Source organism: Myodes glareolus, chromosome 3 (genome assembly GCF_982192425.1).
Source record: "Myodes glareolus chromosome 3, mMyoGla1.1, whole genome shotgun sequence".
NCBI lineage: Eukaryota > Metazoa > Chordata > Mammalia > Rodentia > Cricetidae > Myodes > Myodes glareolus.
The window spans coordinates 2,416,398-2,443,517 of NC_142028.1; the positions used below are offsets into that span (position 1 = coordinate 2,416,398).

Here is a 27,120-nt window from a genome sequence, read left to right on the forward strand (position 1 = left end):
TTTTTCTTGAGGTTAAGACACAGTAGTAAATCTTCTGAACAAAGTCATCAGTTAATTGAGGTGAAGATGATCATGAGAAGTTAGGAATCGTTTAACACAAGGCTACATTTTGATCATTGCTTCTTTACCTACTAGTGAGGTAAAACCAGCAAATGCTTATATTTTCTATGTATCTGAGTAGCAGTGAATCTGAAACTTTGGGCACAAATAATTCTATGTCCTCAGATATCTGGGAATGTCTTGAATGGAATATTTTTCATGGACCCTAAACACTGACCAAATGCCTGTCAATAAAGATTATTGCAGGAAGTCAAATTCCTGCATTTATGTAGGAGACAGAAACAAACGCTTGGTTGTGGGACTGTTTTCACACATACCTAGAGGATGTAATCAGTAAACAGCAAATTCATAGGTAAAATTGTGTCCAGTAAATGATCAAATAGTAATGAACTGTGGGAGATAAATCACAAATTTGTAACAGAAAGAAATAGGCTATGGTGATGAAACTGCAGCAACAGTCTCTTTACCCACAAGGCAACAATTCCAGTATGTTTTTCATTGCATTTAAACCTCCATTCACAGTTCCTCACTCTGAGGGTTTGTCCAGGTGAAATGAAACTGACTAATTACTAAATAATCCTTTTGCTCATAGCAATCGAGGTATTTCCTCAACTGAGGTTCCCTTCTATTTACTGCCTCTAGTTTGTGTCAAGATGACAAAGAACTACCCAGAACAGCATACATCTGCATGATACTTTCATGAAATAGAAAATAGAGCAAATGTTTTTGGATTCCTATCATCGAAAGAACTAAACAATTCTTTAATATCTTCATTGTTACTTTAGAAATTTATTTTCTTGAAATTTTATTTGGACATAAATAAGAACTAAAATTTGGAAGTAATCTATTGCTTGATAATAAACACTGAGTTGGTTTTGCCTAACATAAAACATGAGCACCCTTCAGAATGACTCAAAATCAAGGTTGTTAAGAAATACAGTATGAAAAAGAGCAATGTTTATTGTGTTTTATGTACATAGGTTTATATGTAAAAAATAATTTTTAAAATGGGGCCATGAAATTGATCAGGAGTAAGAGGAAAGTTACATAAAGTGTGTAAAAGGAGAGAAGACATTCCATTACTGACATATTTATGCTACAGTTTCAGAATATAAGAAGTTTATAAATATAATCATCTTGTCTGTCGAGTCATAACACAAAACATCTCAGAAGGAACTTTTTCAATGCAATCATAACATCTTTGTTTCTCAAACAGTATATTATGGGATTAAACACTGAAGTCACAATAGTATAGAAAAGAGAAAGGAATTTGTCTGTTACTGCTGAGTAGGTGGACTTTGGTCTCAAATATGTGATGGTACCTGATCCAAAGAATAAAGCTACAACCATAAGGTGGAAAAAACATGTAGAGAAGGCCTTGGCTCTACCAGTAGCAGATGGAAGCTTCAGAATGGTTGAGATTATTTTTACATAAGATCTAAGAATCAACATAAAAGGAATTGTAACCACTAAAAGGGCAATCACATAAATCACTACCTCTAGCAATAAAGTGTCCCCAAAAACTAGGCCCACTACTGGAGGTACATCACAGAAAAAATGATTCAACTGATTTGATCCACAAAATGGTAGAGAGAAGATCCAATATGTGAACCCTATATGCACAGGAACTCCAAATACCCAACAGCTGGTTGCCAGTTGTATACAGAAACTATTGTTCATGATGAGAGGGTAGAGCAATGGGTTGCAAATGGCAACATATATGTCATAAGCCATAGCAGTCAGAATAAGGCATTCAGTGGCTCCCAAGACAAGGAATAAATACATTTGAGTAGCATAAGCTATAATGGAAATGTTTCTGTCTTGTCTGTAGAATAACCTGGTTAATTATTAATAACTGGTTAATAACCTGGGGAGAATGACTGACACATAACATATTTCTGAGAAAGAAAAATTTTCAAGGAAAAAATACATGGAAGTCTGCAGGGAAGGGTCAGTCCTAGTAATTATGATGATAAAACTATTGCACATCACAATAATTATATACATTATCAAGAACACCCCAGAAAGAAATTTTTGCAAATTGGAAATATCAGAAAATCTAATTAAGATGAATTCCAACACTGTTGAATGGTTCTTTTGTTGGGGACTTTGTAATGTTGATGCATCCATGGAAGACAGGTATCAAGGTTATAAGTCATTTACTCCACAAATTAAAAAAAGTAACAAATTGTGTGTCAAATCCACAGACCCAGTAGAGATGTCCACTTGTATTTATTTCTTTGAGTTATTTGCAAGTCTATGTAGTCGTGTTTCCTAAATTTTCACTGGATGCAAAAAAGGATATTTAAAATCTGTTTTTCATACTCACTATAAAGTATGATGGTTTGTCACAAACCAAAAGAGCAAGACAAAGAGCAATGACACACGATCTCAATGGTTCAGGCTGTCTATTCTTTGGCTATAAACAGTTGCTTTCAGTGTGTAGCACAGGGAGGAATGCTATTACGTTGAAGAAAGAAATGAGTTTCTGATCAGTAATATGGAATGATTAATAGATAAAACTCAAGATCATGTCAATTTTGCAGAATTCACATTTGAAAAATAAGTATAAGTTCTGTATATTGGAAGGAAACAAAAGCTAAAATGAATTAAAAAATGTATAGTGCATTGATGTAGGCATTGAACATCTTTGATCTATAAAAATAATTACTTGGGGTTAGTAATTGTGCCATTTAGTTAATATTTCCTGAAACCTGGAGTTTTGTACATTCCTGATTCCATATTACTGATTTCTGCTCTTAGAATTTCAGGTTTCTTTGTGCATCTCTTTTCCCCAAACATTACCATAATTTCAAGTCTGACCTGGTGTTTAATTTTTATTAATCCTGAATTTCTGGGGGTCACTAAAACTTTGATTGTAAATTTTATTTTCAAATAATTCTAAACCTCCTCATGTCTTCCACATTCAGAGAAGTAAATATCAAAGACTTAAAATTTTGGATAGAGTATAATATTATGTAAAGTTATGGATATGTAATCTATAATGTCTTTACTTGCAAACTCTAGTTTGGTTTTCAGAACACTGAGAATTTGTGTATTTGCTTCCTTTTCATAACTATACAATTTCTTTTCCTTTTATGGCTTCTCAAGAACAGTCAATATTTATATAACTTTTCCATACATATTCTTATTTATGTGAAACACAGCACTCATGCAAATTAAATTTGAAAAACACTCACATAGAGAATTGAAGTTTCTTTTTTCCTGATATTTCTGAGTAGCTGACTGTGTAGTCCTGAGTAGATGACGATGATGTAATATCTGTCTTCTCTGTATGAGGGATCATAAGGATGCACATATAGTGTGTATAAAATTCCACAAAGCATAGGTGCTATTCTTATAGAGCTTAGATACTAACATTAAACCAGAAGATATCTAAATAAGAATGAATTTGTAGGAAAAAATTATAACTATGTATTTAAGATACTGAAATATTAGAGAATGAAAGAATTGAAACTCAGCAGCAGATGTGGAAAGTTTTTAGAATATAGACTGTCATAAATCATTGTTTTAAAGTTTTTATTTTAAAAAGATGAAAAATGCTTTCTAGGAGAAAACAACTTCATATTCTCACTTTTCTTTGTGTTCTAGTGAATAATTAGTTCTGTACACAGGTGAGCATTTGATATATATTTACAAAACTATTGGAGGTATGATTCCTCACTGGCTTCAACAACACACTAATAAAATGAATTAACAATGAGTGATTTATAATAGAAATTAGGTATCTAGTTTTATCAAATTTTCTATCTAAAATTTAGTACTAATGTATCAATACCCTCACTGAAATATTTGGTACTTCAAGGGAAACCATGAAGTTCAAGTGGCTATTTCAGTTCAGGAATAGCATAGGCTATGAACTGACTGATCCAGATAATAACAGCTCTAGCCTCAGTAGGTTTTGACTTTATTGCTTACTTCTTATTTCTCATTATCATTATCATTTAAGCCCATATTATCATATCACCCTTGTTCTTCACTTTATGAGAGTAAAAAATGTGAATCAGCAAAAATACAAAGCTTAGAGTTAATAGCTTATAATACACTGAGTGATATGAGGAAGTAACCACAACTAAGAAAGACCTTTTCTTAAAAAGAAGAAAGCCGTCAGCCCGAGCAACTGTATTTCCACCTCATACTAGTTGAGGACTTTGTTATAAAAACACAAACATATCAGATATGTGATCCAAGTCACAATTGTATCCTAAAATATAGTATCCTAAAAAGAACCTATTTTTATCATTTTTATGATTGGACTTGAGGGACTCTTTCAGGCAACAACAAGTGATTCCTTGACAGTTTCTAATAGGAAACCATTGTTCCTACACTGTCTTTACAGAAAATGTGTTTTCTCCATCAAAAGAAAATCACCTTTCCCTGATTTCTTGTTTTACTCTTTTATGGCAACTAAGAATAAATTTAAACAATAAACAGACAAATCTGATTGATCATATTTTGCCCCTCCACTGGCAGTTTCTGAGATTTTTCTTATGTACTAAGTGCTGTGTTAGTGAGTTTCTTATATGTCTTATTTAATGTGTTTCAAACAAAATAGTGTTATCTGCAACTTTTCATGAGTACCTGAAGGAAAAGAGCGGTTAAATAACCTATGTACTGTCAAGAGAGATGGATTCTGTGTGAGCTTTATAATCCAAGAGTCCATAGTCTCATAGAAAGTTCAAAAAGCATTATGAAAAACAAAACAGAAAATATTATTTTGGTTTCTATATTCTTAGCAATAGCAATAAATTTCAAGGAATACTAAACAATTTTTCAAACACAAAATAGTTTCATTTGAAGTAAAAAAATCCCATTATAATAATTAGAGATAGTTTCTTATAGGTATGGCTGTCATATTCAGAATTAAGGAAATTAATCTAATGAAACCAACTGAATTGAAACAATTTTTTATTATGTGTGATAATTTTTGATCATGTGTTTAGAAAAGTCCACTGTAATTTAATAGGTGACTCAAATATTGCTTACCATTTATATGTACTGATCAAATAAATATGTTACTCCAATTTTAAGAAGAATTTTCTCATATACTATCGGTTATATTTTCATTTGTATTATTCAAGTAATAAAGCCAGTCTTTTTCCATGTTCTTAAAGCACGTTCTTTAGCCTTAACTCAAGTATTATGAAATTATTCCTTATTCATTAAGATATATTTTTTTTCTCTGAGATTCAAAATGTACAATACATCAGCAATATATTCATTGTGGGATAACTTAGTGATCAAATCTGTTTGATTCTATCATTAGCTTATTATAACTTTGTCTCTGAGGAATATGCCAAGGGCAGTAGTCTCTTGGCCATTTCTTCTAGATTTTATCCCCATAATTGTTGTCTTTGGAGACTACAGCTATTGGGAAAAGTTGCATAAGATAATCAAATTCATAAACACATTTATAGTATTTTGAAATTTGAGGGAATTTAACTTTTAATAGTTAATCAATCTTGTGCATTTGCAATGGTAATTTTTATTTATACCTTCAAATCTTCTAGTTCTGTTTAACATTGAACTGCTGACTTTCAGTGTAAACTGGTCCATTGTTCCTTCAGGAAGCATTTGATATTTCCTCCTTATGTATGACTTGAATCTCAGCCCTTTGACTTGTCTAATACTTATTGTCAAGTTCCCAAAATGATCTAAATGTGTAGAAATCTAGTTAAGTCCGTTTAAGATTCATTTAACTTCTTCAAATTTTCATGATACATTGAATTTTTTCATTGTTAGTGATAATATATCAGTTGCAGATCATTTGAATTGATAATACAATATAATTCCCTATGAACAAGAGTAGAAAAAGACACAAGAGAGGTCATTACTCTAATGATCAACCAGAAAAAGAGTGGTCAAATAAACCCTAAGTAAAAGGCACATAAACTATACAGAATCTGAAAATATGCATAGTAATTACAGCCAAATGTTTTTGTTTGGTTCTCATCTTTATCGCACATAAACACAATAACTTGGAAAATCAGCATAATTACTACACACATCTTTCCTTATGGGTTTAAGGACATAAGATCCAATGATATGTTTGTCTGGAATCTGTTACACAGCCTGACTTTACACTGATAATTTACTGACAACAAGTTTATGAAGTACTGAAAAAATGGATGTGTGTCACCATGTCAAAGTGTGTCAAAAATGTGTCTTTTTGAAAACACTGTCATCTAGTGTGTCACTAAAAGAGTCAGACCCTGTGGGAATGTCAGTTTTATTGGTCACTTTTCCTTATGTAAATGATGTTAAGGTGCATCCTTATAATCTTTTTTTTTAATATCAAAATACTCAACTAGTGAGATAGCCCAGCAGGTTAACTGCTGGGTGTCAAGTGGTAAGATCCAACTTTGTTCCTTGGAAATGACATATCAGAAAGAGAATTTATGCAAGGAATTATCTTCTGACATGCTTGTCAAAGTACATACTCCACCTCGCAAAATAAATTGTATTTAAAATTTTAAATTTAAAAATTTATATATGATGAAAATAATTTTTATTTCATTACTATATTATGTTCATTAATCCTATTTTATTTTAAAAATAATCATTAGTTGTGATATAAATTGTTTGATTTTATGTTGTTGTTGTTTGTTTTAAATACTCTCCAAAGTGGGACTGACTCTCCAAAGGATATTATATACTATATTAGTATATTATATAGTAGTAGACATTACTGGTATGCATTCACCTCATTTTCTTCTGATTTTTTTTCTTATGAGTGGCCATAGTTCTAGTCATTGTAGTGATATATTATTTGTGTTCTGATAAATATATCTTATCTGAAGACAAATGGCAATGCTACAGTCACAAGAAGTCAGGTAATGCTGACATACTTCTTTAATTCCAGGATTTGGGACACAGAGGCAGATGAATCTCTGTGAGTTCAAGGTCATCCTCGGCTATACAAGAACAACACAGAAATCTCATGTGGTGGTGCCTAACCTTTAATCCCCGTCCTTGGGAGTCTTGTTTTACATCTTAATTTAACACTTTTCTATTAATCTGTGTATCGCCACCTGGCAGTGGCTTTCTGGGTAAATTTCCCAGTGTCTCTGGCAGTTCCATTGTGTTTTCTCCTACTCTGTCTTCTTTTTCCCAGCATTCAGCTCTGTCTTCCCTGCCTACTTAAGTTCTGCCCTATCAACTATGCCAAGGCAGTTTCTTTATTCATTAACCAATGAAAGGAACTCATGGACAGAAGGACCTCCTACACCACACCTGTTCTGAGAGATAGGTTGGACAACCTTTTTCCCTTAGTAAAGATTTTACCACTAGTAAGGTTCGCCTGCTGGCTGACCAGTCAAACATGGTGAGGCAAACTGAAAGCCAGACTGCTAAACGCTTATCCCCAGTTGTAGACCTATGAGTTTTTTTTCTTTTCTCTTTTTCTAAACTGACCATCTTGAATTAATGGAAGAAGAAGGGAGATACCCACTCCAGTTCATCATAACTTTATTTTATTTTTTGAAAGTATAATTACTTCTTTTCCCCTTTCCTTTTCTTCCAACAACCTCCCCATATTCCTTTTCTGCTCCTAGCTTTCTATTCAGTGACTTTTACATAGTCTTTTGTGTCATCGTGAAGTCCTACTTGACCACTTTGGTGGTGTGGGAGGTCCCGTCTATGTGTTGCTTTTATTTATTAATGAATAAAGAATCGCTTGTACCTATGGCAGGGAAGAAGAGAACTAGGCGGGGAAAGAAAGGCTGTATGCTGGGAGGAAGAAAGGCAGAGTCAGATAGAAGCCATGTAGCCCTCAGAGAGAGATGCTGGGAACTTTAGCTGATAATCCACTGTCACGTGGCGATACACAGATTAATATAAATGGCTTAAATTGAGATGTAAGAGTTAGCCAATAAGAAGCTAGAGCTAATGGGCCAAGCAGTGTTATAATTAATACAGTTTCTGTGTGATTATTTTGGTTCTGGGCAGCAGGGACAAACAAGTGACCCTTCCCTCATCAGATTGAGATGTTTGATGGGTCATCCTTATTCAGTTAAGGTTTGAGAGCTAATGTTAGTATAATCTGATGTGTGTAGCTTCTAATAGCTCACATCTCAAAATGAACCTCCAAACTTTTGCCCTCATATTTCTGTCATCTCCTCTGGGTATTTCCTGAGCCATAAGTGGGAAAGTGTTTTGTGTATGTTTTCTAGGACTGGATCACACAAGTATGCATTTTTATTTGTTGTGATTTTCTCTGTAGTTGTCTGCATGTGTTTCAGAAAGAGGGTTTTTTTGTTGTTGTTTTTGTTTTTGTTTTTTTTTTTTTTTGAGGAAGGAACACCATGCTTGCCTGTGGTATAAGCACAATTTTTTTTAAAACGTCATTAGGTATTATGCTGATTTATTGAATTTGAGATTGTAGATTCTCCTCCAATAGCCATTACTTCACTAGCACTACATAGTTAATACAAGGAATTGTATCCCCTGGCTGAGCACTTTAAATCCAAATAGAGAGGTGCTGGTTACTACCAAGGTGCGCATGTCACTGCTATACACTTAAGGTTGTCCTGCCATGCTGGTAATTGATGTGGTTTATAGGTGTCACAGATGGGTAGAAACATTGGTTGTCTTATTCATTTGAAAAATTTTATAGCATCTTCTTTGAAAGGGGCCATCCAGCTGACTTTTACATTTTTCCTGTCAGTGTTCTTTCCAAAAAGCAAAGGCTACCAAACTAAAGTCCCAAAGACAGACATAATATGAATTGATAGACAGAGCTATCAAAGAGACTCCCAAAACATACAACCTCTGACTTTTGCCCTTGTTTACCGTCTGAGGTGGAAAGGAAGTTACCATATATGAAAACACCTTGCATATAAAATTCAGAACCCTATGACTCCAGGAATGAAACTGATCTAAAACTAATTTTAAACTGTAGACTCTGACTATTCTGTTTGAGATATTTTCTTTGTAGCTTCAGGCTATAATCAAGACTTTTTATATTTAGTTTTTTAACTGGCAGATAAAACAATCCAGCCTCCTAAACAGCATCTTTTCAAACATTATTGAATCTTTTTCTTATATTTTCCTCACATCACTGCATACATCAAAGGTTCGTGCGGTCGATGAAGTCACGGTGAATGCTCACAGAAAGTAGAGAAGATTGCCATGGAGTAGCAAAAGCCATACAAACAAGTAGTGTTTTCTGCTGTTAGTGTTTGTAATCAAATGTGACATTATTTCTTACCCAATGGTCAGTCATGTTGTCACTCCTAAAAGTCAGCTAAGCCAGATCTCTGCAAGAAGTAATTCCCTACACAGCTGTCCACAGGGGCTGGCAATTACCCTGGGACAACATCCCACTTGTCATGGACTACAGGATAAATAATGATCTCTTACAATACTTATCTTCAAAACCTGGAGATAAATATTGTCTCTAAATCAAAATAGGTTCCACTGTTAAAAGTCTTAGATGGTGGTGAGGTAAGTATTTTAATCTCTGACATAGCAGCAAAGTATCTAAGACCAATGTTACAGAGCTAATGCTTGGCTTTAGATAATATGCACCTGTGTTGATTCCATGTGAGAGTCAGGCTGCATGGCAGTTAAGAAAACAGGTGGCAGCAGACAGCGTGCTACACCTAAGACAGCATCACCTATGACAATAACACAAACACACCGCTCCATCTGTTATTTACATTACTGACAGAAGAAGGAAGCTGACTTTCCACGTTCTAGAACCTTGTGAAACAATGGCAGAGACTCTCCATAATTAATTACCATGAAACAGAAATTTCTTAATACTTTATTCTTTATTGAACCTTTTATTAAATTATTGACATTACAAGAAACTTTTTATTGAGTATTTTCTCTTTCACCCTTCTGCTATGGCTCGTTCTTGTGTGGTTAATTATTTTGTATCTGTTACGAATATCAGGTTGAAGGGATTGGCATTTCACTATGGAGTATTTACTGACATAGTGGTCATGATGGAACTGGGAGCAATAATAATCATATAATGAGGAATAAATGTACTTATAGTCTTCTGTAATATGTTTTTGAAAAGGGGATACAGTAGTAATGGTTAGGGAAGAGAGGAGGAAGGAAGGTGTTCAGAGAAAAATGTATAATGCAATAAAATCAATAAAAAATCCTTAGTGATTATATTCCTTATTGGGGATTGTTTTCAAAGGAACCAAACACTATGCATGATAATTAAAAAAGAAGTATTGAATTTCTCTGACTGCAGTTAATATTCTTTAATTTTACACCTACCCTAAATATCCTCATGGCTGTGTAAAATGATTCATAATCAGAAATATTGCAGTATTTTGAGTAAATAGACAAGTGAACACTCAATATATGAACATGGATAAATTACATCTTTCCTTTATTTCACTTCCATTTATAAAAAAAATCTTTAATAGAATGTCTCAGGACAATTGAGGAATCTAAATAATATAGGATGTATAAACACATATGATACTCTCCATAGTTAATTATTTCTATTAATTGTTTATTGCTTCCATCAGGATCATCACCAGCATCATCACTATCTTCTAAAATGTGTAAGCAAGAGTTATATGAAATTTTACTCAAGTTCTAGCTCCTAGAATTAGGAATATTCATAACTGATAGACTGGAAATTTACTCTGCAGTGTTGCTTTATTGGTAAAGTGTTACTTTATTGTGTGCTGATGTTATCATGGTTATATTTTATTTACATTCAGTGACATTTCATTCAATTATTCATTTTTCATTGTATGTTTAGTTGTTCTGTTGTTTCTAGTAAAAATAAATAAATATATTCTGACATATGTGACTTATTTTATAAAATTTCAATAGCACACACTAGACAAACATCAAAGTTTCTAATAAGTTTTAAAATTCTAAAATATACTTTATCTAATTAGCCTCAAATTGTAGCTCCAACAACTAGAGTAAGTATCATTGTCATTAACAAGGAAATAAAGAAATAATGTATGCTCGCCTATCTGCAGAAAAGCCAATGAATCTAGACACTAAATTATTTTATTATTCTGCCAAATGATCATCATTTTTACAACAACTGTACCAACTACATGCGAAATAAGCAGATACACTTGATGAGCCTGTTTTCACAATATAAATATCTGTACAACTTCCTCTTCTTGACTCAGCATCTCCAGTATCTGGGTTTATAGAACTCCACCAATAGACAAGGTTTCAAGTCAAATATTGGTGCTGCTGCTGATTTTGCAGATGGTATAATCTATGATTTATAATCATAAATATAATCTATGGTATTTACACTATGGCAAAAATATCCTCTTAGTTGCTTTTCTTGGAGCTAGAGCTTTTGTAATACTTTATATTCTGCTTTTACCTTTAATTAAAGTATTGGTAATCAAACCTAAGATTTTTTTTTTAACCTAAGATTTTTTAATAGAGATTTTTCTCTGCACCAAACTTTTATTTCTCATGTTTGAAAGAATATTTGTGACTTTTATATCCAAAGAAAGGCAAATGTGTCCTTCCTGTGTGTTATTATTTTTTAAAAAATATTCTGTGTAGATAGTTTGTATGCTGTTGTATACTGCTGTTGGATAAATCCATCTTTCTATCATCTAATCACTAGTGAATTATAAATTATCAGAAAGGAAAAGAGGTCCATAAAACCATACCAAATATAAGTTAAAAACTGTCTTTGACATGTCAAGATATTGAGACAAGTAAATTTTAAATAAAATGTATTATTTTATTCTTAAATTCTGATAGATATTATTTGTAAGATGTTAATATGATATTTTTCATGACTAACAAATTATATATCCATCTAATTCCAAGTGATTAAGTGATACTACTTATGTCACACAAATTTTAGGTAACAAAGATTCACATCTGACAACTTGTGCATACTTTTGATATTCTATATTTTTGTATTAGGTTCTCTATTTCTTGATCACAGATGTTCTATGATTATGACAATTTATATCATAATATACCAATAACATTCTCATAGTTTTATTCACTTGACAATATACCAGAATATAGATTTTTGACCCCAAAGTTTTAGCCGACTCTAAAAATTTTAAAACACTCATTATTTTTCCTATCTCAAAAATGACCTCAAATAATCTCACATTAAAATGAAGAAAATGCAAACCTAAAGCAGGGTTACTGCTTCAAGAAAAGCCATCTTCTAAGTAATATTTTTTAGGAATCAAGAGTAACTTCTCAGTTCCAATTTAAAATAAGTAATGATAAAAATAATGTAATAACATCAAATAGGATTTAATTTAATTAATTTTAAGTTAACAGGCAATCTCATAGGTCTGATTATGACACTGATAATGTCACTATGCATTGCTCTTATCCATCATTCTCCTCCATTGATCTCTTCCTTCTGCTTATGTAGTCTTCCCTTTGCTTTCAAATAGCATATATCTAGTTCTCTTCTCATTAGTCCCAAAGTGCATAAGTGACGAGTGGATAATGAGAAGGTAATAAAAGTGTAAAGAGACAAAGACATGTTCTTTTCTAGCTTGTTTTTTTTTAATTCTCCTTGCTTCCTTAGAAGAGAAAACAAGGACCTTGGTTCATTCAACACCCAGGTAACTTCGCATTGCTGGATATCATCGACTGCCGATGAGAAAAGCAAGAAGCCCTCGGAAATGCAGCACACAAACTATACCAGGCCAACAGAGTTCATATTTATTGGATTCACAGATTACCTGCCATTCAGACTCATGCTGTTCTTGGTGTTTTTCATAGTGTATACATTGACTGTAGTTGGAAATGTGGGCCTAATAATTCTAGTTAGAGTTGACTTAAGACTTCAAACCCCCATGTATTACTTTCTTAGCCATTTATCTTTCTTAGATATCAGCTATTCTACAGCCATTACTCCTAAAATGCTGGGAAATTTCTTAGCTGCCAGGAAAAGCATCTCTTTCTATGGATGTGCTATGCAGATGTTTTTCTTCGCATGCTTTGCAGATGCAGAGTGTCTTATCCTGGCGGCAATGGCTTATGACCGTTATGCAGCCATTTGTAACCCGCTCCTTTATTCTACGCTGGTGTCCCGACGGGTCTGTTTCAGCCTCATAATGCTGGCATACTTTAGTGGAAGCATGACCTCACTGGTGCATGTATCCCTCACATTTATGCTTCCGTACTGTAGCTCCAACATTGTCAACCACTTTTTCTGTGACATCCCACCACTGCTTGCTTTGTCATGCGCAGATACCCACATTAACGAGCTTCTGCTCTTTGCCTTATGTGGCACAATCCAGATGAGTACTTTCCTGGTCATCGTTATCTCTTACTTCTGCATCCTTATCACGGTTTTGAGCATCAAGTCCTCGAGAGGCAGGGGCAAAACCTTCTCCACCTGTGCGTCCCATCTCATGGCTGTCACCTTGTTCTATGGAACCCTCCTCTTTATGTACTTGCGTCCCACCACCAGCTATTCCCCAGACACTGATAAGGTCGTTGCTCTGTTTTACACTGTTGTCTTTCCTATGTTGAATCCAATTATTTACAGCTTCAGGAACAAGGATGTAAAAAATGCAATCAAAAAATTGTTTGAAAGAAATGGGATCATTAAATGAATGAAAATTCAAGTTACTTAGAAATATCTATTCTTGATTGATTATAATGATATAGCTTGTCATTATTAAAAAAAAATTTCAATGAATACTTTACTTTTACAATATTATAAATTTACTACTCTGTGTGACTTCAGGTACACAGACGTTGAAAATATTTATTCTTCATTTAAAGTGATACTTCTCCATTTATTTACTTCTTCAATTACTTTCATAAACATTTCATTCATTAAATATTATTACATTTGACCCAAATATTTGACTATATCTACTATGACATTTAATTATTTCCAGCTAGTGTCTATAAATTTTACTTATTATTAAGACTAACTCTATGTCTTGCATCTCTCCTGTACTTATTGCAACAGTCTTTTTTATAATCGTCAGTATTTTTGTGCATAAGGTCATGCAATATGTTAAGTTTAGTTCTCCTCTTTCCAGAATAAAAGACATTTTATTCATATTCTGTATAATTGTCTGACTATAAATTATACTATTCTATTACATAGTAATAGCAAACACATATGTTTACTTAGAAAAATATCAGCTGTTGATTTGCTATACTCAACTTCACTGATTTAAGCCAATTCAGTGTTACATTCAATAGCACAGAATTTATATATTGATGTAAGTCACCTTAAAACATATCTGCTATATTTAAAAATTCAATAAATAAATGAATAAATAAATTCACTAATCAAATCATGCATTTAATATTCTACACTATTCAACAACTTTGACACTCACCATAATACATTCCACACCAAAAATAGTACTGCATTTGGTGTGTTTTCACTATTGTTACTGTTTTGAACATGTTTCACCTCTCAAGTGTACAAAATAAAAATAAAATTATTTAGATATAACCCCAGAGTTGTAAATTAATTATGTTAAACTACATATATTCCGCGTTGATACTTGAAACACAGAAAGCCCAATTTATTCTCTCTCTCTTTCTCTGTCTCTCTTTCTGTCTCTCTCTCTGTGTATGTGTGTGTGTGTGTGTGCATCTGTGTGTATACAGTTGCACTTTCAAATGTGTACATATGATATGATGGCCAGGCATTGCCATTGGGTTTTATTTCAGTTGGACCTGACCTTATTTTTATCCCACTGGGATGTGGCACTCTCCCCTTCAACAACAAAGGGTTACCAGCAAACCTCAAGAACTCCCATGTCTTCACCTCTTTACGTTTGAGAATACAGGCTCAAGTCACCATATTTTCTCTGGTACTGGGTGTCAGATGAAGCTTATCATGTTTGTGTGGCAAATACTTTGCTAAATGAACCATTGCTCTAGCCCTTAAAGCCCTTATTAATCTAGCACTGCCAGTATTATGTATATCATTTTAAAGTGATAATATTCAAATACCTTGATGCATCTTCATAATTCACACTAGAAATTTCAGAACCTGGACAGATTATAAAGTTTACTGAATGTGACAGTATATTAACCATTCTGATCATTAAACCATTATGTGGTATCAACATCAAACACCAATTTAATTTAAACAGACCTATTTCCCCTAGTGAAAGAGAACCAGTCATTTAAAGTCTCCCAACCAAATAAGAGCAGATCTAGATAGTTTTCATGAATAATACTACCAGATGGTCAAAGAAGAGCTGGCACTAATACTTCTCAAATTTTTCCACAAAATGGAAACATAAGAAACATTTACCAATTTATTTTTATGAGATCACAATTACCCTGACACCCAAATCACATAAAGACCTAAAACAGAAAGAGAATGAGAGACTAATTTCATTTTTCAAAATGGTACATCAAAAATATGCTTCACCAAGATTTCAATGAAGTAAGATGCTTCACCCTAGAGATGCAAGAATTCTTCAAGGTTCAGAAAGAGAATTATGGTATGTATTCACTTTTGTGAGGATATAGCCTATCTACAATATGTAGAGCCAGAGAGGTTAGTTACAGAGAAAGTATATAGGGAGGACACATGAAGCTCCCTGGGAGGGGAAAAAGTCTAGATTTTAATGCAGTCTGAGGTTTTGCATGGAGGATAAGCTAGAGTGGGATAATGATGTCAGGAAGAGATCTAATAAAGGCCATTTGAAGGATGATAGGGAAATAAAATGAAGTACAAGCTTCCAAAAATGTATAAAAGTTATTAGACTGAGCTCTACTAATAATGAAGGATGTGGAGTCTCAACTGGCCACCTCTTGTCACCAAAAGAGGCTTTCAATACAATGATTGAGTTGTATTCAACTGATTTGTTTGCCAAGGATTTCCTATGAAAAGACTCATTTAACCCAGGCAGTTGCTATGACAAAGGGTTATCTAAATATATTTTGTTTGTATTTTAATAAATAAAGCTTGTCTGAAGTTCAAAACATTTCCACTGATCAGTCTTATAGACCAGGCTGTGGTGACACTCAGCTTTGATTCTAGTAGCCACACTAGTTTGCCATAGAAACGGGGTGGTGGTGGATGCCTTTCATCCTAGATCTAGAACTAGGAGTATAGAACGTGAGAGAAAACTCTCACACACAGTCTCATTCTGAGATTCACACAATAAAATCACACTCAATTCTTGATACTATAGAAAGATTAAGAGAGAGTGGCTGGAGAGATGGCTCAGAGGTTAAGAACACTGCCTGCTCATCCAAAGGTCCTGAGTTCAATTCCCAGCACCACATGGTGGCTCACAATCATCTGTAATGGGGTCTGGTGCCCTCTTCTGGCCTGCAGGCATACACACAGACAGAATATTGCATACATAATAAATAAATAATTTTTTAAAAAAAGAAAGATTAAGAGATAAGATTAACTCTTCTTTGGAATGCAAACCCAACATGTGTAATATAGAGTATTTTTCTCAAATCTCTCTGGACTCATGAAGAAGCAAGATATTAATGTTCTGCATTTTCAAAATGTACATTTCAGGAGCCCCAACATTATATTGATATTTAATATTTGACAGTAGTATTTAACTTCTTCATAACATTGAGAAAACTGAATTGTTTATGATTCTGTTTACTAGTCAAGCTTACAAAAACACCTTAAATTTTTATTTCCTTTAAAGGGCATACTGTCCAGTCACTAATGTGATCATATAAAAGACAAGCATTCTAGACAGGTACAGTAAACTGAGATTTAACAGAGTTCAGGCAGGGTTGATCAAAGCAGAAACATTTCCATAAGAGTATCTGATATTTTTGAGTTCTTGATATTTCTCTAGGCATAAGAGTGGTTGTGTTGGAGTCTTGTTCACATGTATATGCATGCATGTAGATGACAGAGGAAAACCTCATATACTTTTCTTTAAGCACAAGCTTCCTCTATTTCTCTGAGACAGTGGCATGAAACTTACAGAATATTATACACGTAGAGACGAGTGATCTCCCTAAATTACTAGTCTCTGCCTTCAAAGGGCTGCAATTTAAATGTGTGCCACCTTGCCTGACTATTTTTTACCATAGATTTTAGATATTAAATTTAATTTCTCAAGCTTGCATAGCAAATATTTTCCCAACTGATACAATCACTAAACACTTTAGACATTTTAAAAGCAAATATATTAGTATTTTAAGGCCCCATTTTTCAAACAAGTTAAGACTGAAATTTGCTGTTGAGTATGCAATAATTATTTTTCATTTTGCTTAAACTTTTGCATATGTGTGATTCTGATTTTAGTATGTTTTAATTTATGAGATGCTTTGAATTCTCCTTGCAATTCAAACCATTATTCTGCTTTAAAGTGTCATTTATTATTTATATATGTAGATGTAAAACACAGTGGAAAATTATAAGTGATTTGCCAATGAGGGAGGTAAAATCTGAAGTATGACTTTGATAATCCGCAATACTAGCTTATGATAATAAGCTACAATGCATTTTCAAACCACTGGAACTCTTATTTCATATAGTGAAATGTTTCTCAAAAGCATCATCTTAAAGCTTCAATTAAAGACTTTAGAGTATTTTGGTAAAATACTTTATTAAATGTCAAAATAAGAATGAAAATTAGGGAGGAAAAACCTGGATAGCTAGAGCCATTTTGTAGAAACAATAATGAACTTAATTTGTCTTATTAGCAGATCATTTTACAGTGTTTCAAGTTTCTCACATATGACTACTATATCCCTTTTCTCAATTCCTGCTGCTGCGTTTCTTATCTTCAATGGACATTTTAGTAAGATACCTGAATTTAGAGAAAATCCCAGATGGTTTTAAAATATTATTTAAGAATGGTATCATTTCTCTTCTTCGTTCATGAAAGATGTATCCATTGGACAGAATTCAGAAGGCTTGGCAGCTCTCTGATTACTTTCACACTCAAGAGACGAGAAGGATGCTACTGACTCAACTGTGGACAGCTGAGACTTGCATACACAGCAGGAGCTACAGGTTATTTCTCCAGTAGAGTAGAAACTACCATTAAACCACCTTGTTCCACATAATAAGTCCTTAAAGACTTGTGAAAGCCAGGTTTTCTACAGAAAACATGTGGTTCATTCTAACTTTGAAAAATTGTAAGTAATGAAGGGCTGTTTCTGTTTAAGACTGTGATATTTTTCTTTTATTTACTGAACACTAATGGAAGCTCATTGCCAGTAATCCACATGTAACATCATGATCAACAATTTAGAATATATGTTATCATTTGAAGATTATGTATCCTTAATTCACCATCCTTCATAGACAAGAGAATTACTTAGAACATTATTGATATAATGCTTACAAATTTACACTATAATTATATTAAACTTTCTTACAAATGCTGCAGGAACTACTTTTGCTCCTTCAGCCAATAGCCTTTGAGATACCAGCCCACTGGGGTGTGGTATCTTTCACTTTAAAAAATAAGCGGCGGCAGCCCTCTCTCTCTCTCTCTCTCTCTCTCTCTCTCTCTCTCTCTCTCTCTCTCGCTTCAGATTCCGCTTCTGGATATCAGACGCTTTTCCTGGTCCTGCAGGAGGCTGTTGTCTAGGACGGTGATCTGTAAGTTTTCCTTTTAAATAAATAACTCTTTTATTAATCTTAATTTTGAGTTGGTGTGGGATTGCTTTGTTTTGTGACTTGCTCCATCAATAATTATATTAAACTTTCTTACAAATGTTAAGGACAAGTATGTTTATATTGTTTAATACTATCTTATATAGTATCTTAAAAGTATTTGTACACTTATGCAAATTTAAGAAATAGACTAATAATTATAATTAGTATATAATACATATGATTTCCTATTAATTTAATAAAATAATATACTTCTAAACAATTTAGACTATTTCTTTAAGCATTTCAATAAAATATTTTAAGAATTTTTTCAAATTTTCTTCCATTTGTTTTTTATCTTGGTACAAGGTTTTATTGTAAGTATAGATTATAAGAGAGTTCAGACTCTTAGCCATAGTAGTTCAAATCTCCTAAGTGGCATACTTATTTTAAGGTAGGAGATAGAATTTGTAGCTCTGTCTCACTTACTTTGTGATATTGATGTTGCTTGTAGGTTTAAATGTAGATTTATTCTCAATGTCAAATTTTATAATTCCATAAATGTATATATTTTTACTTATTTATCTTTAAAATTTTGGCATTGTTTTAAATGCCATTGTTTTAAATATGCATTGTTTTAAAATATAAGTACATCTATAAGGATAAATTCCAACAATTTGAATGTATAAAAGCAACATTTCATTTACAATAAGATACCTTTTCTTTCATGTGTAAAGCATGAATGATACATTAATTTAAATTCAATATCTTTTAATTTTTTTATTCTTCTCTCATATATAACATCCCAACCATCATTTACGACCTTCTGTGGACTCACAGTCCCTTCTTCCATACCTCTTTCTCATTCAGTATCCACTAATTCTCCTTTTTCTTCAGGAAAGTGAAGAACTCCCAGGGATTTCAAACAAACATCAAATACCAAGTTACAACAAGCCCGTATTAAGACTAAAAGATGCAATCAATAGAAGGAAAGGGACCCAAAGCAAGCAGAAGACTAAGAGACAGCCCCCCATTGCCACTGTTAGGAGTACCACAAGAAGACTAAGCTACAAAACAATAACATATTTGGAGTGGGTCTAACTCAGACCCATGCAGTGTCCCCAATTATTGGTCCAGTCTCTCTAAGCCCTGTGCACCAAGATTAGTTGATTCTATGGGTTTTCATGTTGTGTTCCTCACCCCTCTGGCTCCTACAATATTTCCTCTTCCTCATTTGTAAGATTTTCCATGCTACACCATTCTTAGCATAGGTTTCCGTTGGTTGCTAGAAGAAACCTTTCTGATGATAATTAAGCTTGGCTCTTGCCTACAAGTACAGCAGACTATCACTAGGAATCATTACATTGAACTTTTTTTTAACAGTTGCCTTTGGTTCTATCCTAAGTTGCTGAGCTATCCAGACTCTATTCCTGGTCCACCAGACAGTGTCAGAGGTAGGTTTTCCCTAGTGGCATGGGTCTATTTTGAGGTGACGTGTCTATTTGTGTGAATAACTCCGTATTCATGAAGATAGAAACAATTTAATAATCATTAGCACATTTCATGTGCTTTTTCTGGATTGCATTTTTAACTCTGGTGAAAAATTATTTAAAACATAACTATTCTCAATGTATTATTGTTCATTAGCGACCATTCATTCTGATTTTTGTTCTATAATTATAAAATGACAGGGAAAAATCCCCTATTAATTTGAACAGGTTAATTTGTGACTATAGATCGGCCTCATTAATTTGAGAATGCAAAATAAAATTTAAAATATGTCTTTAAAAGGAAATTTTTTGAGGGTAGAATACAGAAATTAGTTTTGTAAATCTTTTATCTCCATCACGACGGTAATATTAAGTGCAGAGAAGTGCTGAATTTAATTTTTAGATGGATTCATATTCGACCTACAATTCTAACATCATAGATGTGAACCATATGTTAACAGAAGATGATGCATTTATGTATTTCCCCTTTTCTTCTTTATTCTGGGTAGATAATGCACAAATGTAACTGGAACATATTTCCATCACATTGCTTTCCTCTCCTCATCCATGTGATTATCAATGAAATCATCTTTTTATTTATTTATTTTTTTAAATTATTTATTTATTCATTTATTTATAAAAAATTTCCACTTCCTCCCCTCCTCCCAATACCCTCCCATTCCCCCCACTCCATCTCCTCCTCCCTCTCCAGACCCAAGAGCAGTCAGGGCTTCCTGCCCCGTGGGAAGTCCAAGTTCCTCCCCCCTCCCTCCAGGTCCAGAAAGGTGAGCATCCAATCAAACCAGAATCCCAGAAAGCCAGTACATGCAGACAGAATAAGACCCAGCGCCATTGTCAATGGCCTCCCAGTCAGCCCCAATGTCAGCCACATTCAGAGAATCCTGCCCAATCACATGCACGTTCAATCCCAGTCCAGCTGGCCTTGGTGACTCTCATTAGATCAGTCGCCGTGTATCAGTGGATGAATGCACCCCTTGCGGTCCTGACTTCCTCTTTCTTGTTCTCCCTCCTTCCGCTCCTCATTTGGACCTTGGGGGTTCAGTCCAGTGCTCCAATGTGGGTCTCCGTCTCTATCTCCATCCATCGTCTGATGAAGATTCCCTCTGATCCTGCCTTCCTTGCCCGCATTCTCCCTCCATCTGCTTCCCATCCGGACCCAGGGAGTCATGAAATCATCTTTTTAAGCACAATTTGAAAACTCAGAGGCAATCAAACTGACCAGCAATTTTGAATATATATCCTTGGTATTAATTTGGAATCTTATGCAAACTCTAATGTATTGAACTTTTATTTGGAGGTATTATTTCAAATAAAATGTATAGTTTTTCAAAAGAGGAAATATAAATTTATATAGATCAAAAAGATTGCAATTTTGTATTTAGAAATATAAGCATGTGTCCATGTATGGATGTATACATCAATATATTAATATAATGACAATCAATGAAAAAATAGGGGATGAAATTAAAAGAGAACAAGCATGAGGATATGGGATGGTTCAGAGGGAGAAAAGGGAAGGGGGTATGATTAAATTACATCATAATATCAAAATTACAAAAATGTTTAAAAGAAAATGCCTATGATAGAGTGAAATCAGATTGACTCTTCTTCCAAAAACTAGTGATCTTGTACATAGACAGGAACTAAGATATATTTCCTGATATAAGTGGGTATTCCTGTATATGGTCATTTCAATTTGATACAGCAATATCCACAAATATGGGACAGTGTGCCAGACTTACCTATGTTCTGACTGGTAAATTTGAGGTACCCAATAATTTTCTTGAAGTGTCAAGTGTCTCACAGGCTCTTGTAAAGAGACAAAATGCTCCTTTTATGCTAAACAGATTGTAAATACTTCACTAAATGAAATATACTCTTGTCCCTTTAAAACCAGATTAATTTATACTGTCATGAAATTCAGTACAGCTTTTGCTGTTGTTGACTGTGTTCTTATGCTCACATTTTGGCATCTGAATTTGCGTTGATTATAGGTCTCAGTGCTGGTTCCTGGGTTTGTCTTTGTTAGATGGATGTTTTATTCATGCCTTTTTTTTCCTGTTTGGTCTTCTGAACTATATGACCCTTGGTTGAGCATGAGGTCTCTGCCTGGGTTGGGGGAAGGGATTTGGTGGACAGTGTGGACTATGATCCAGCAGAGAAGTTTCACCTGTGTAGAATGTTGGGATGTGGTGGTTAGAAGGGGAAAGAGGCTAGGGATAGGCTGATCTTCTGGCAGGCTTCAGTGGGCAAGGGTTGTCCGCTCGAGGGAACCAGGATAGTGGGGGAGGTCCATGGGTAGGTGTTCCACCTGAACTTTTGTCAGTCATGACCTATGACTAAAAAGTGGGTGTCTGGTGTACTGACTAGCAAGGCCTGTGGTTGAGCTTTTGGGAAAGAAACTATTTATTATTTGCCTGAGGGAACCCAGAGAGTGTGGAACATCCACAGGCAGACAGTCTTGCCTGAGAGATGACCAGCCCCAAGCTCTGTGGAGACTCCCTACTTGATGAGAGGCCACAGGTGTGGCCAGTACTCCAACTTACAAAATCAAATAAACAGGGCTCAATAGGGTTCAGGGAGAATGAATCAGCAATCAAGGAGCCTGAACTGGTCTGTACTGGATCCTCTGCTTACATGATGTTACAGGAAGCCTGCTTGTTCATCCCAGCTGCCCATAACTGAAATGACCACACAGAGTCTATCTTAATTAAATCACTGCTTGGCCCATTATCTCTACCTTATTATTGGCTAACTCTTAATTAATTTAACCCATCTCTATTAATCTGAGGTCATGGCCTATCAGCAAAGGTTCAGGATGTTTCTCTGACTCCACCCTCCTTTCTCCCATCATTCAGTTTGGTTCCTCCCCCCTTATCCCACCCCACCTACCTAAGTTCTGCCCTATCAACAGGCCAAGACACTTTTCTTTATTCATTAATGGTAATCACAGCATACAGAGGGAAGTCACACATAAACATGCTGTGGTTGGTTATCTAGTATGGAAATTGGGATGTCCTTTTTTTTTCTGGTTCAAGGGACACATTTCATCCTACTGGGTTGCCTTATCAGACTTGATATTAGGGTGTATGCTTATTCCTATTGCATTGTATTGTGTCATGTTCAGTTGGTATCATTCAGAGGGATTACTCTTCCATGAAGGGTAATGGAGGAGCAGTGAATCTGGGGAAGAAGATAAGAGGGGTAGGGAACTGGTAGAAGGGTAAGAGGGAGGGGATGCTGAAGTTTCAGTGCATCCTAAGGGAGAAGAATAAAGAAAAATCAATAATAAATATCATTAAGAAACCAAAAAGTTAAAAAAAAGACAAAAAGGAACATATGGGTTCATATTAGTAAATAAAGCATATTTATCAGTGATGTGTTGTGGGAGTAACTTCCGCTGCCTCAATCAATAGTCGCTGAAATACGAGCCCACAGTGCAGAGGGGAGCGACTTCCGCTCCGTCAGCCAATAGCTGCTGAAATACCAGCCCACTGGGGCATGGTATATTTCTCTTTTAAAAAGAGAAGCATATCCGGAATAGGCCCTCTTGGTTCCGGCTCTTGGTTCCGGTGCTTGCTCCTGGCTCCTGCTCCCGGCTCCTGCGACTAGGCTCCCTTCCTGACGGTTTATGGTGTATGTAAGTTTTACCCCCCAAAATAAATAACCCCTTAAAACATAACTGGTGTGGGATTGATTCGCCGATAGTGCTTAAATAAATACAATTTGTGTGTTGTTATTTCTGGGACTAAGCTAGCCATGTGGGAGCCGGGTGAGGCGAAAAGCAGGCCTGCCCGCAGCCCCTCACTACAGTGATGCAAGAAATAATATGGTGAATTTATTTTTCTGATGCTTACCTTAAGCATCAGAAATACTTACAGGATTGAAAATGAGTTAATTCCCCCATCCCACTTCCCCTCTTCCCCAATTCACTGCTCCTCCAATTCCCTTCGTAAAAGAGCAGGCCTTCACAATGATAGTAACTGAACATGGCACAATGCAATGCAAAAAGAATAGACAAAAGAAAGTATGTGAAGTCGTATCTTATATTTCTGAAAAGAAAATATATAGATAATTGCAAATTTTGGGGTTACATACAAGCTATTTCCTTTTTATAAAGTGTATTCTGGATTGCTTTACTATTTGTAATGCTGAGAAGAACACTCACAGAATATAAAATGAAAAATTGAATAAAAATGTGAAGGAAAGAATTGTCATATATAATGACACTTGTGATAGTTCATTATTCTTATGACAAAGAACAAATGAAAACATTGATCTATATTGTCGTGGCTCAGGTCTCAATATTAATGTCATCTCAGGGTGGCATAAATCTCATGAATCAGAGATTCAGACATAAGGTGGACATATTTTAGGTAAGGTCTTTGAAAAGGGGGAGGTGACAACGTATTGAAACCCATTTGTTCAGGTTAACTAGAAGCGGAATACTTTCAAATGACTATCCAAAGAATGTTGACATTTCTCTTGTCGTGAGATTAGAGCAAGTTTATATTATTCCTAAGCAGAAGGCTGATGGATGTTAAAGAATAAGACAGAGGTTGTATACAAACCTCTAAATTAAAATCTCCATTCTACCAACTGAGAGCATTGTGTCATAAGAGAGTTCTTATCCTTTCCTTTTCTGTGATAATTGATAAAAGGGAATACACTAATTTTAGCTGCAGTAATTTGAGTCACTGTGAATATACTTTTTGCATATATGTGGACTACCACTAAAATTTCTTTCTTTCTTTCATCTATTACAGGGTCAGCTCTCAGTGTCTCACACCATGATGACTATCAGATCCTGGAAGAAATCTTTTTATTTATTTGTTATTCATTTAAATCTCATGATAGTATGTTGTTAATTAGGAGCTGTAGGATGATGAAAACATGGTGGTGTGGAATCATACAGGTGTAAAGGAATTCATACTGATTGGCTTAATGGAAAATCACAATTGGGAGGTTCCCCTCTTCTTGTTTTTTGGCCTAGTTTATATCATCATTCTTGTGGGTAATTGGGGTATGATTATCTTGATCTTGGTGAATGCTCAACTTCATACACCAATGTACTTTTTCATTAGTAACCTTTCTTTCTGCGACAGATGCTGGTCAAGTTCCTATAAGAACACAAGTCTAGTATGTTCTTTGCTTGTGTTCTGCAGAGCTTCTTTTTTGCAGTTTATGTAACCACATATGGTGGCTTATGATCACTATGTGGCAATCACAAATCCCTTAATGTATAAAGTTATTATGACCCACCATCTGCACTCAGATGGTTCTTGCTTGTTACTTGGGTGGCCTCAGTAACTCTCTGACTCACACAATAGGTCTTCTCAGACTGGAATTCTGTGGCCTAAACATTGTGAATCACTTCTTCTGTAACGTCCCTCCTCTTCTGAAGCTTTCATGCTCTGATGCACACATCAGTGCGATGCTGCTTTTGATCTTCTCTGGAGTGATTGCTGTTTTCACCTTTATCATTATCATTTTGTCCTATAGCCACATTCTCATTGCCATTCTGAAAATTCACTCAGTAAAGGGGAGGCGCAACACCTTCTCTACTTGTACCTCACACCTGACAGCGGTGACATTATTTTATGGTTCTGTAACTTTTAGTTATATTCAGCCAAGTTCTTAGTATTCCATGGAACAGGAAAAAGTGTCTGCTGTGTTTTACACCTTGATCATCCCAATGCTGAACCCTCTGATTTACAGTCTGAGGAACAAGTATGTGAACAAAGCAGCCAAGAGGTCCATTTGTAGGGGGAGGAGCAACTCTCGACTCTGTCCTTTCTCTGACTCTGCAAATTTGATGTGAATCTTCAAACTGACTTCATGGAAAATTATTAGTTTTTCATAAGAGTCACATAAAATTTTACACCAAAATATTTTAGCCTTTTGAATTGTGAATTACTATATTTCCTCAGAAAAATTTTAAATGTGCCTAATGACTAGACGTCCATGAGTCTTTTTATATGGGTCTATACAGTCTCCATAAAAGCAGAAATAATTATCTTCCATTTTTCATACAATTTTCATAGTATGCTAAGTGACTGAATAACAATATAGCTGATGACAGAAAGATTTAAGTAAACCAGATTCCATGCAACAGTCCTATATTGTGACAATTTGTGTGGCTTATGTATTTAACTGAAGTGTTGAAAGTAAAATTATTAGATAAGGAAGAAAGGAAACGAGCTCCTCTGCATAAAAAATATAGAAGTTGGGCTGTTAAACTTGGTTTAATATAAAATTGAATCCATCCCTAATACTGTCTAGGTAGCCAAAAACCTAAGACTAGATAGCCTAGTTCCATAGTGTAAAAACAGTACCAGCGAGCTACTATAAAGGTAGCAAAATGTGCCTCCTAATGACATTCTGCTGTGCTCAGATGAACTTCTTGCTCAGCCATCATCAGAGAAGCTTCCTTCTACAGGAGATGGGAACAAATACAGAGACCCACAGCCAGACAACATGTAGAAAGTGAGAAACCTTTGAAGACCAGTCCTAAATAAAATGTTTGCATCAAAACCCTCCCCTCAGGAACAAAGGATCCCTGCAGAAGAGGAAGTCGAAAGAGTATACAAGCCAGAGGATATTGAGGACACATTAAAAATAAAGCCATCCAAGTTAATAAGAGAGACACTCATGAACTCATAGATTCTGAAGCACCTGGAATTCTGTCAATGAAAAAAGTAGGCACTTGTTCCTATCCTTAATCCAAAATATATCTGCATTTGATAACCATTTAAGAAGAAAAATTTAGTTTTCTCCTAGGAAGTTTCGCTGGGAAAATACACTGTTTTTGAGGGTATACCATGTGCCTAGGGGTAGATGATCAACAAAACACAAATTCAGCATTACAGGTTTCTATCCTCAAGTTTTATGTCAGGGCAGTTTTTGCTTCTTTGTTCTTTTTTCACCATAGAGCTCCATTGTATATGTCTCTTGGCCTATGACATTATGCTTTTAGAGGATTCATGAGTATGTGAATAAGTGGATCTCTGCATCTAT

At 34.7% G+C, this 27,120-nt stretch overlaps 1 protein-coding gene and 2 pseudogenes across 1 annotated transcript; 2 read left to right on the forward strand and 1 right to left on the reverse strand.

Moving 5' to 3' along the window:
* Positions 1-1,209: 1,209 nt before the first annotated feature.
* LOC125399468 (olfactory receptor 10AG1-like) lies at positions 1,210-2,196 on the reverse strand (annotated as a pseudogene).
* Positions 2,197-12,695: 10,499 nt separating this feature from the next.
* Positions 12,696-13,634, forward strand: LOC146894210 (olfactory receptor 5AS1-like). Its single transcript, XM_087903847.1, has one exon. The coding sequence runs from the start codon at positions 12,696-12,698 to the stop codon at positions 13,632-13,634; it is 939 nt and encodes a 312-aa protein (XP_087759973.1).
* Positions 13,635-24,996: 11,362 nt separating this feature from the next.
* Positions 24,997-25,929, forward strand: LOC125399466 (olfactory receptor 5J3-like; annotated as a pseudogene).
* The last annotated feature ends 1,191 nt before the right edge of the window (positions 25,930-27,120 follow it).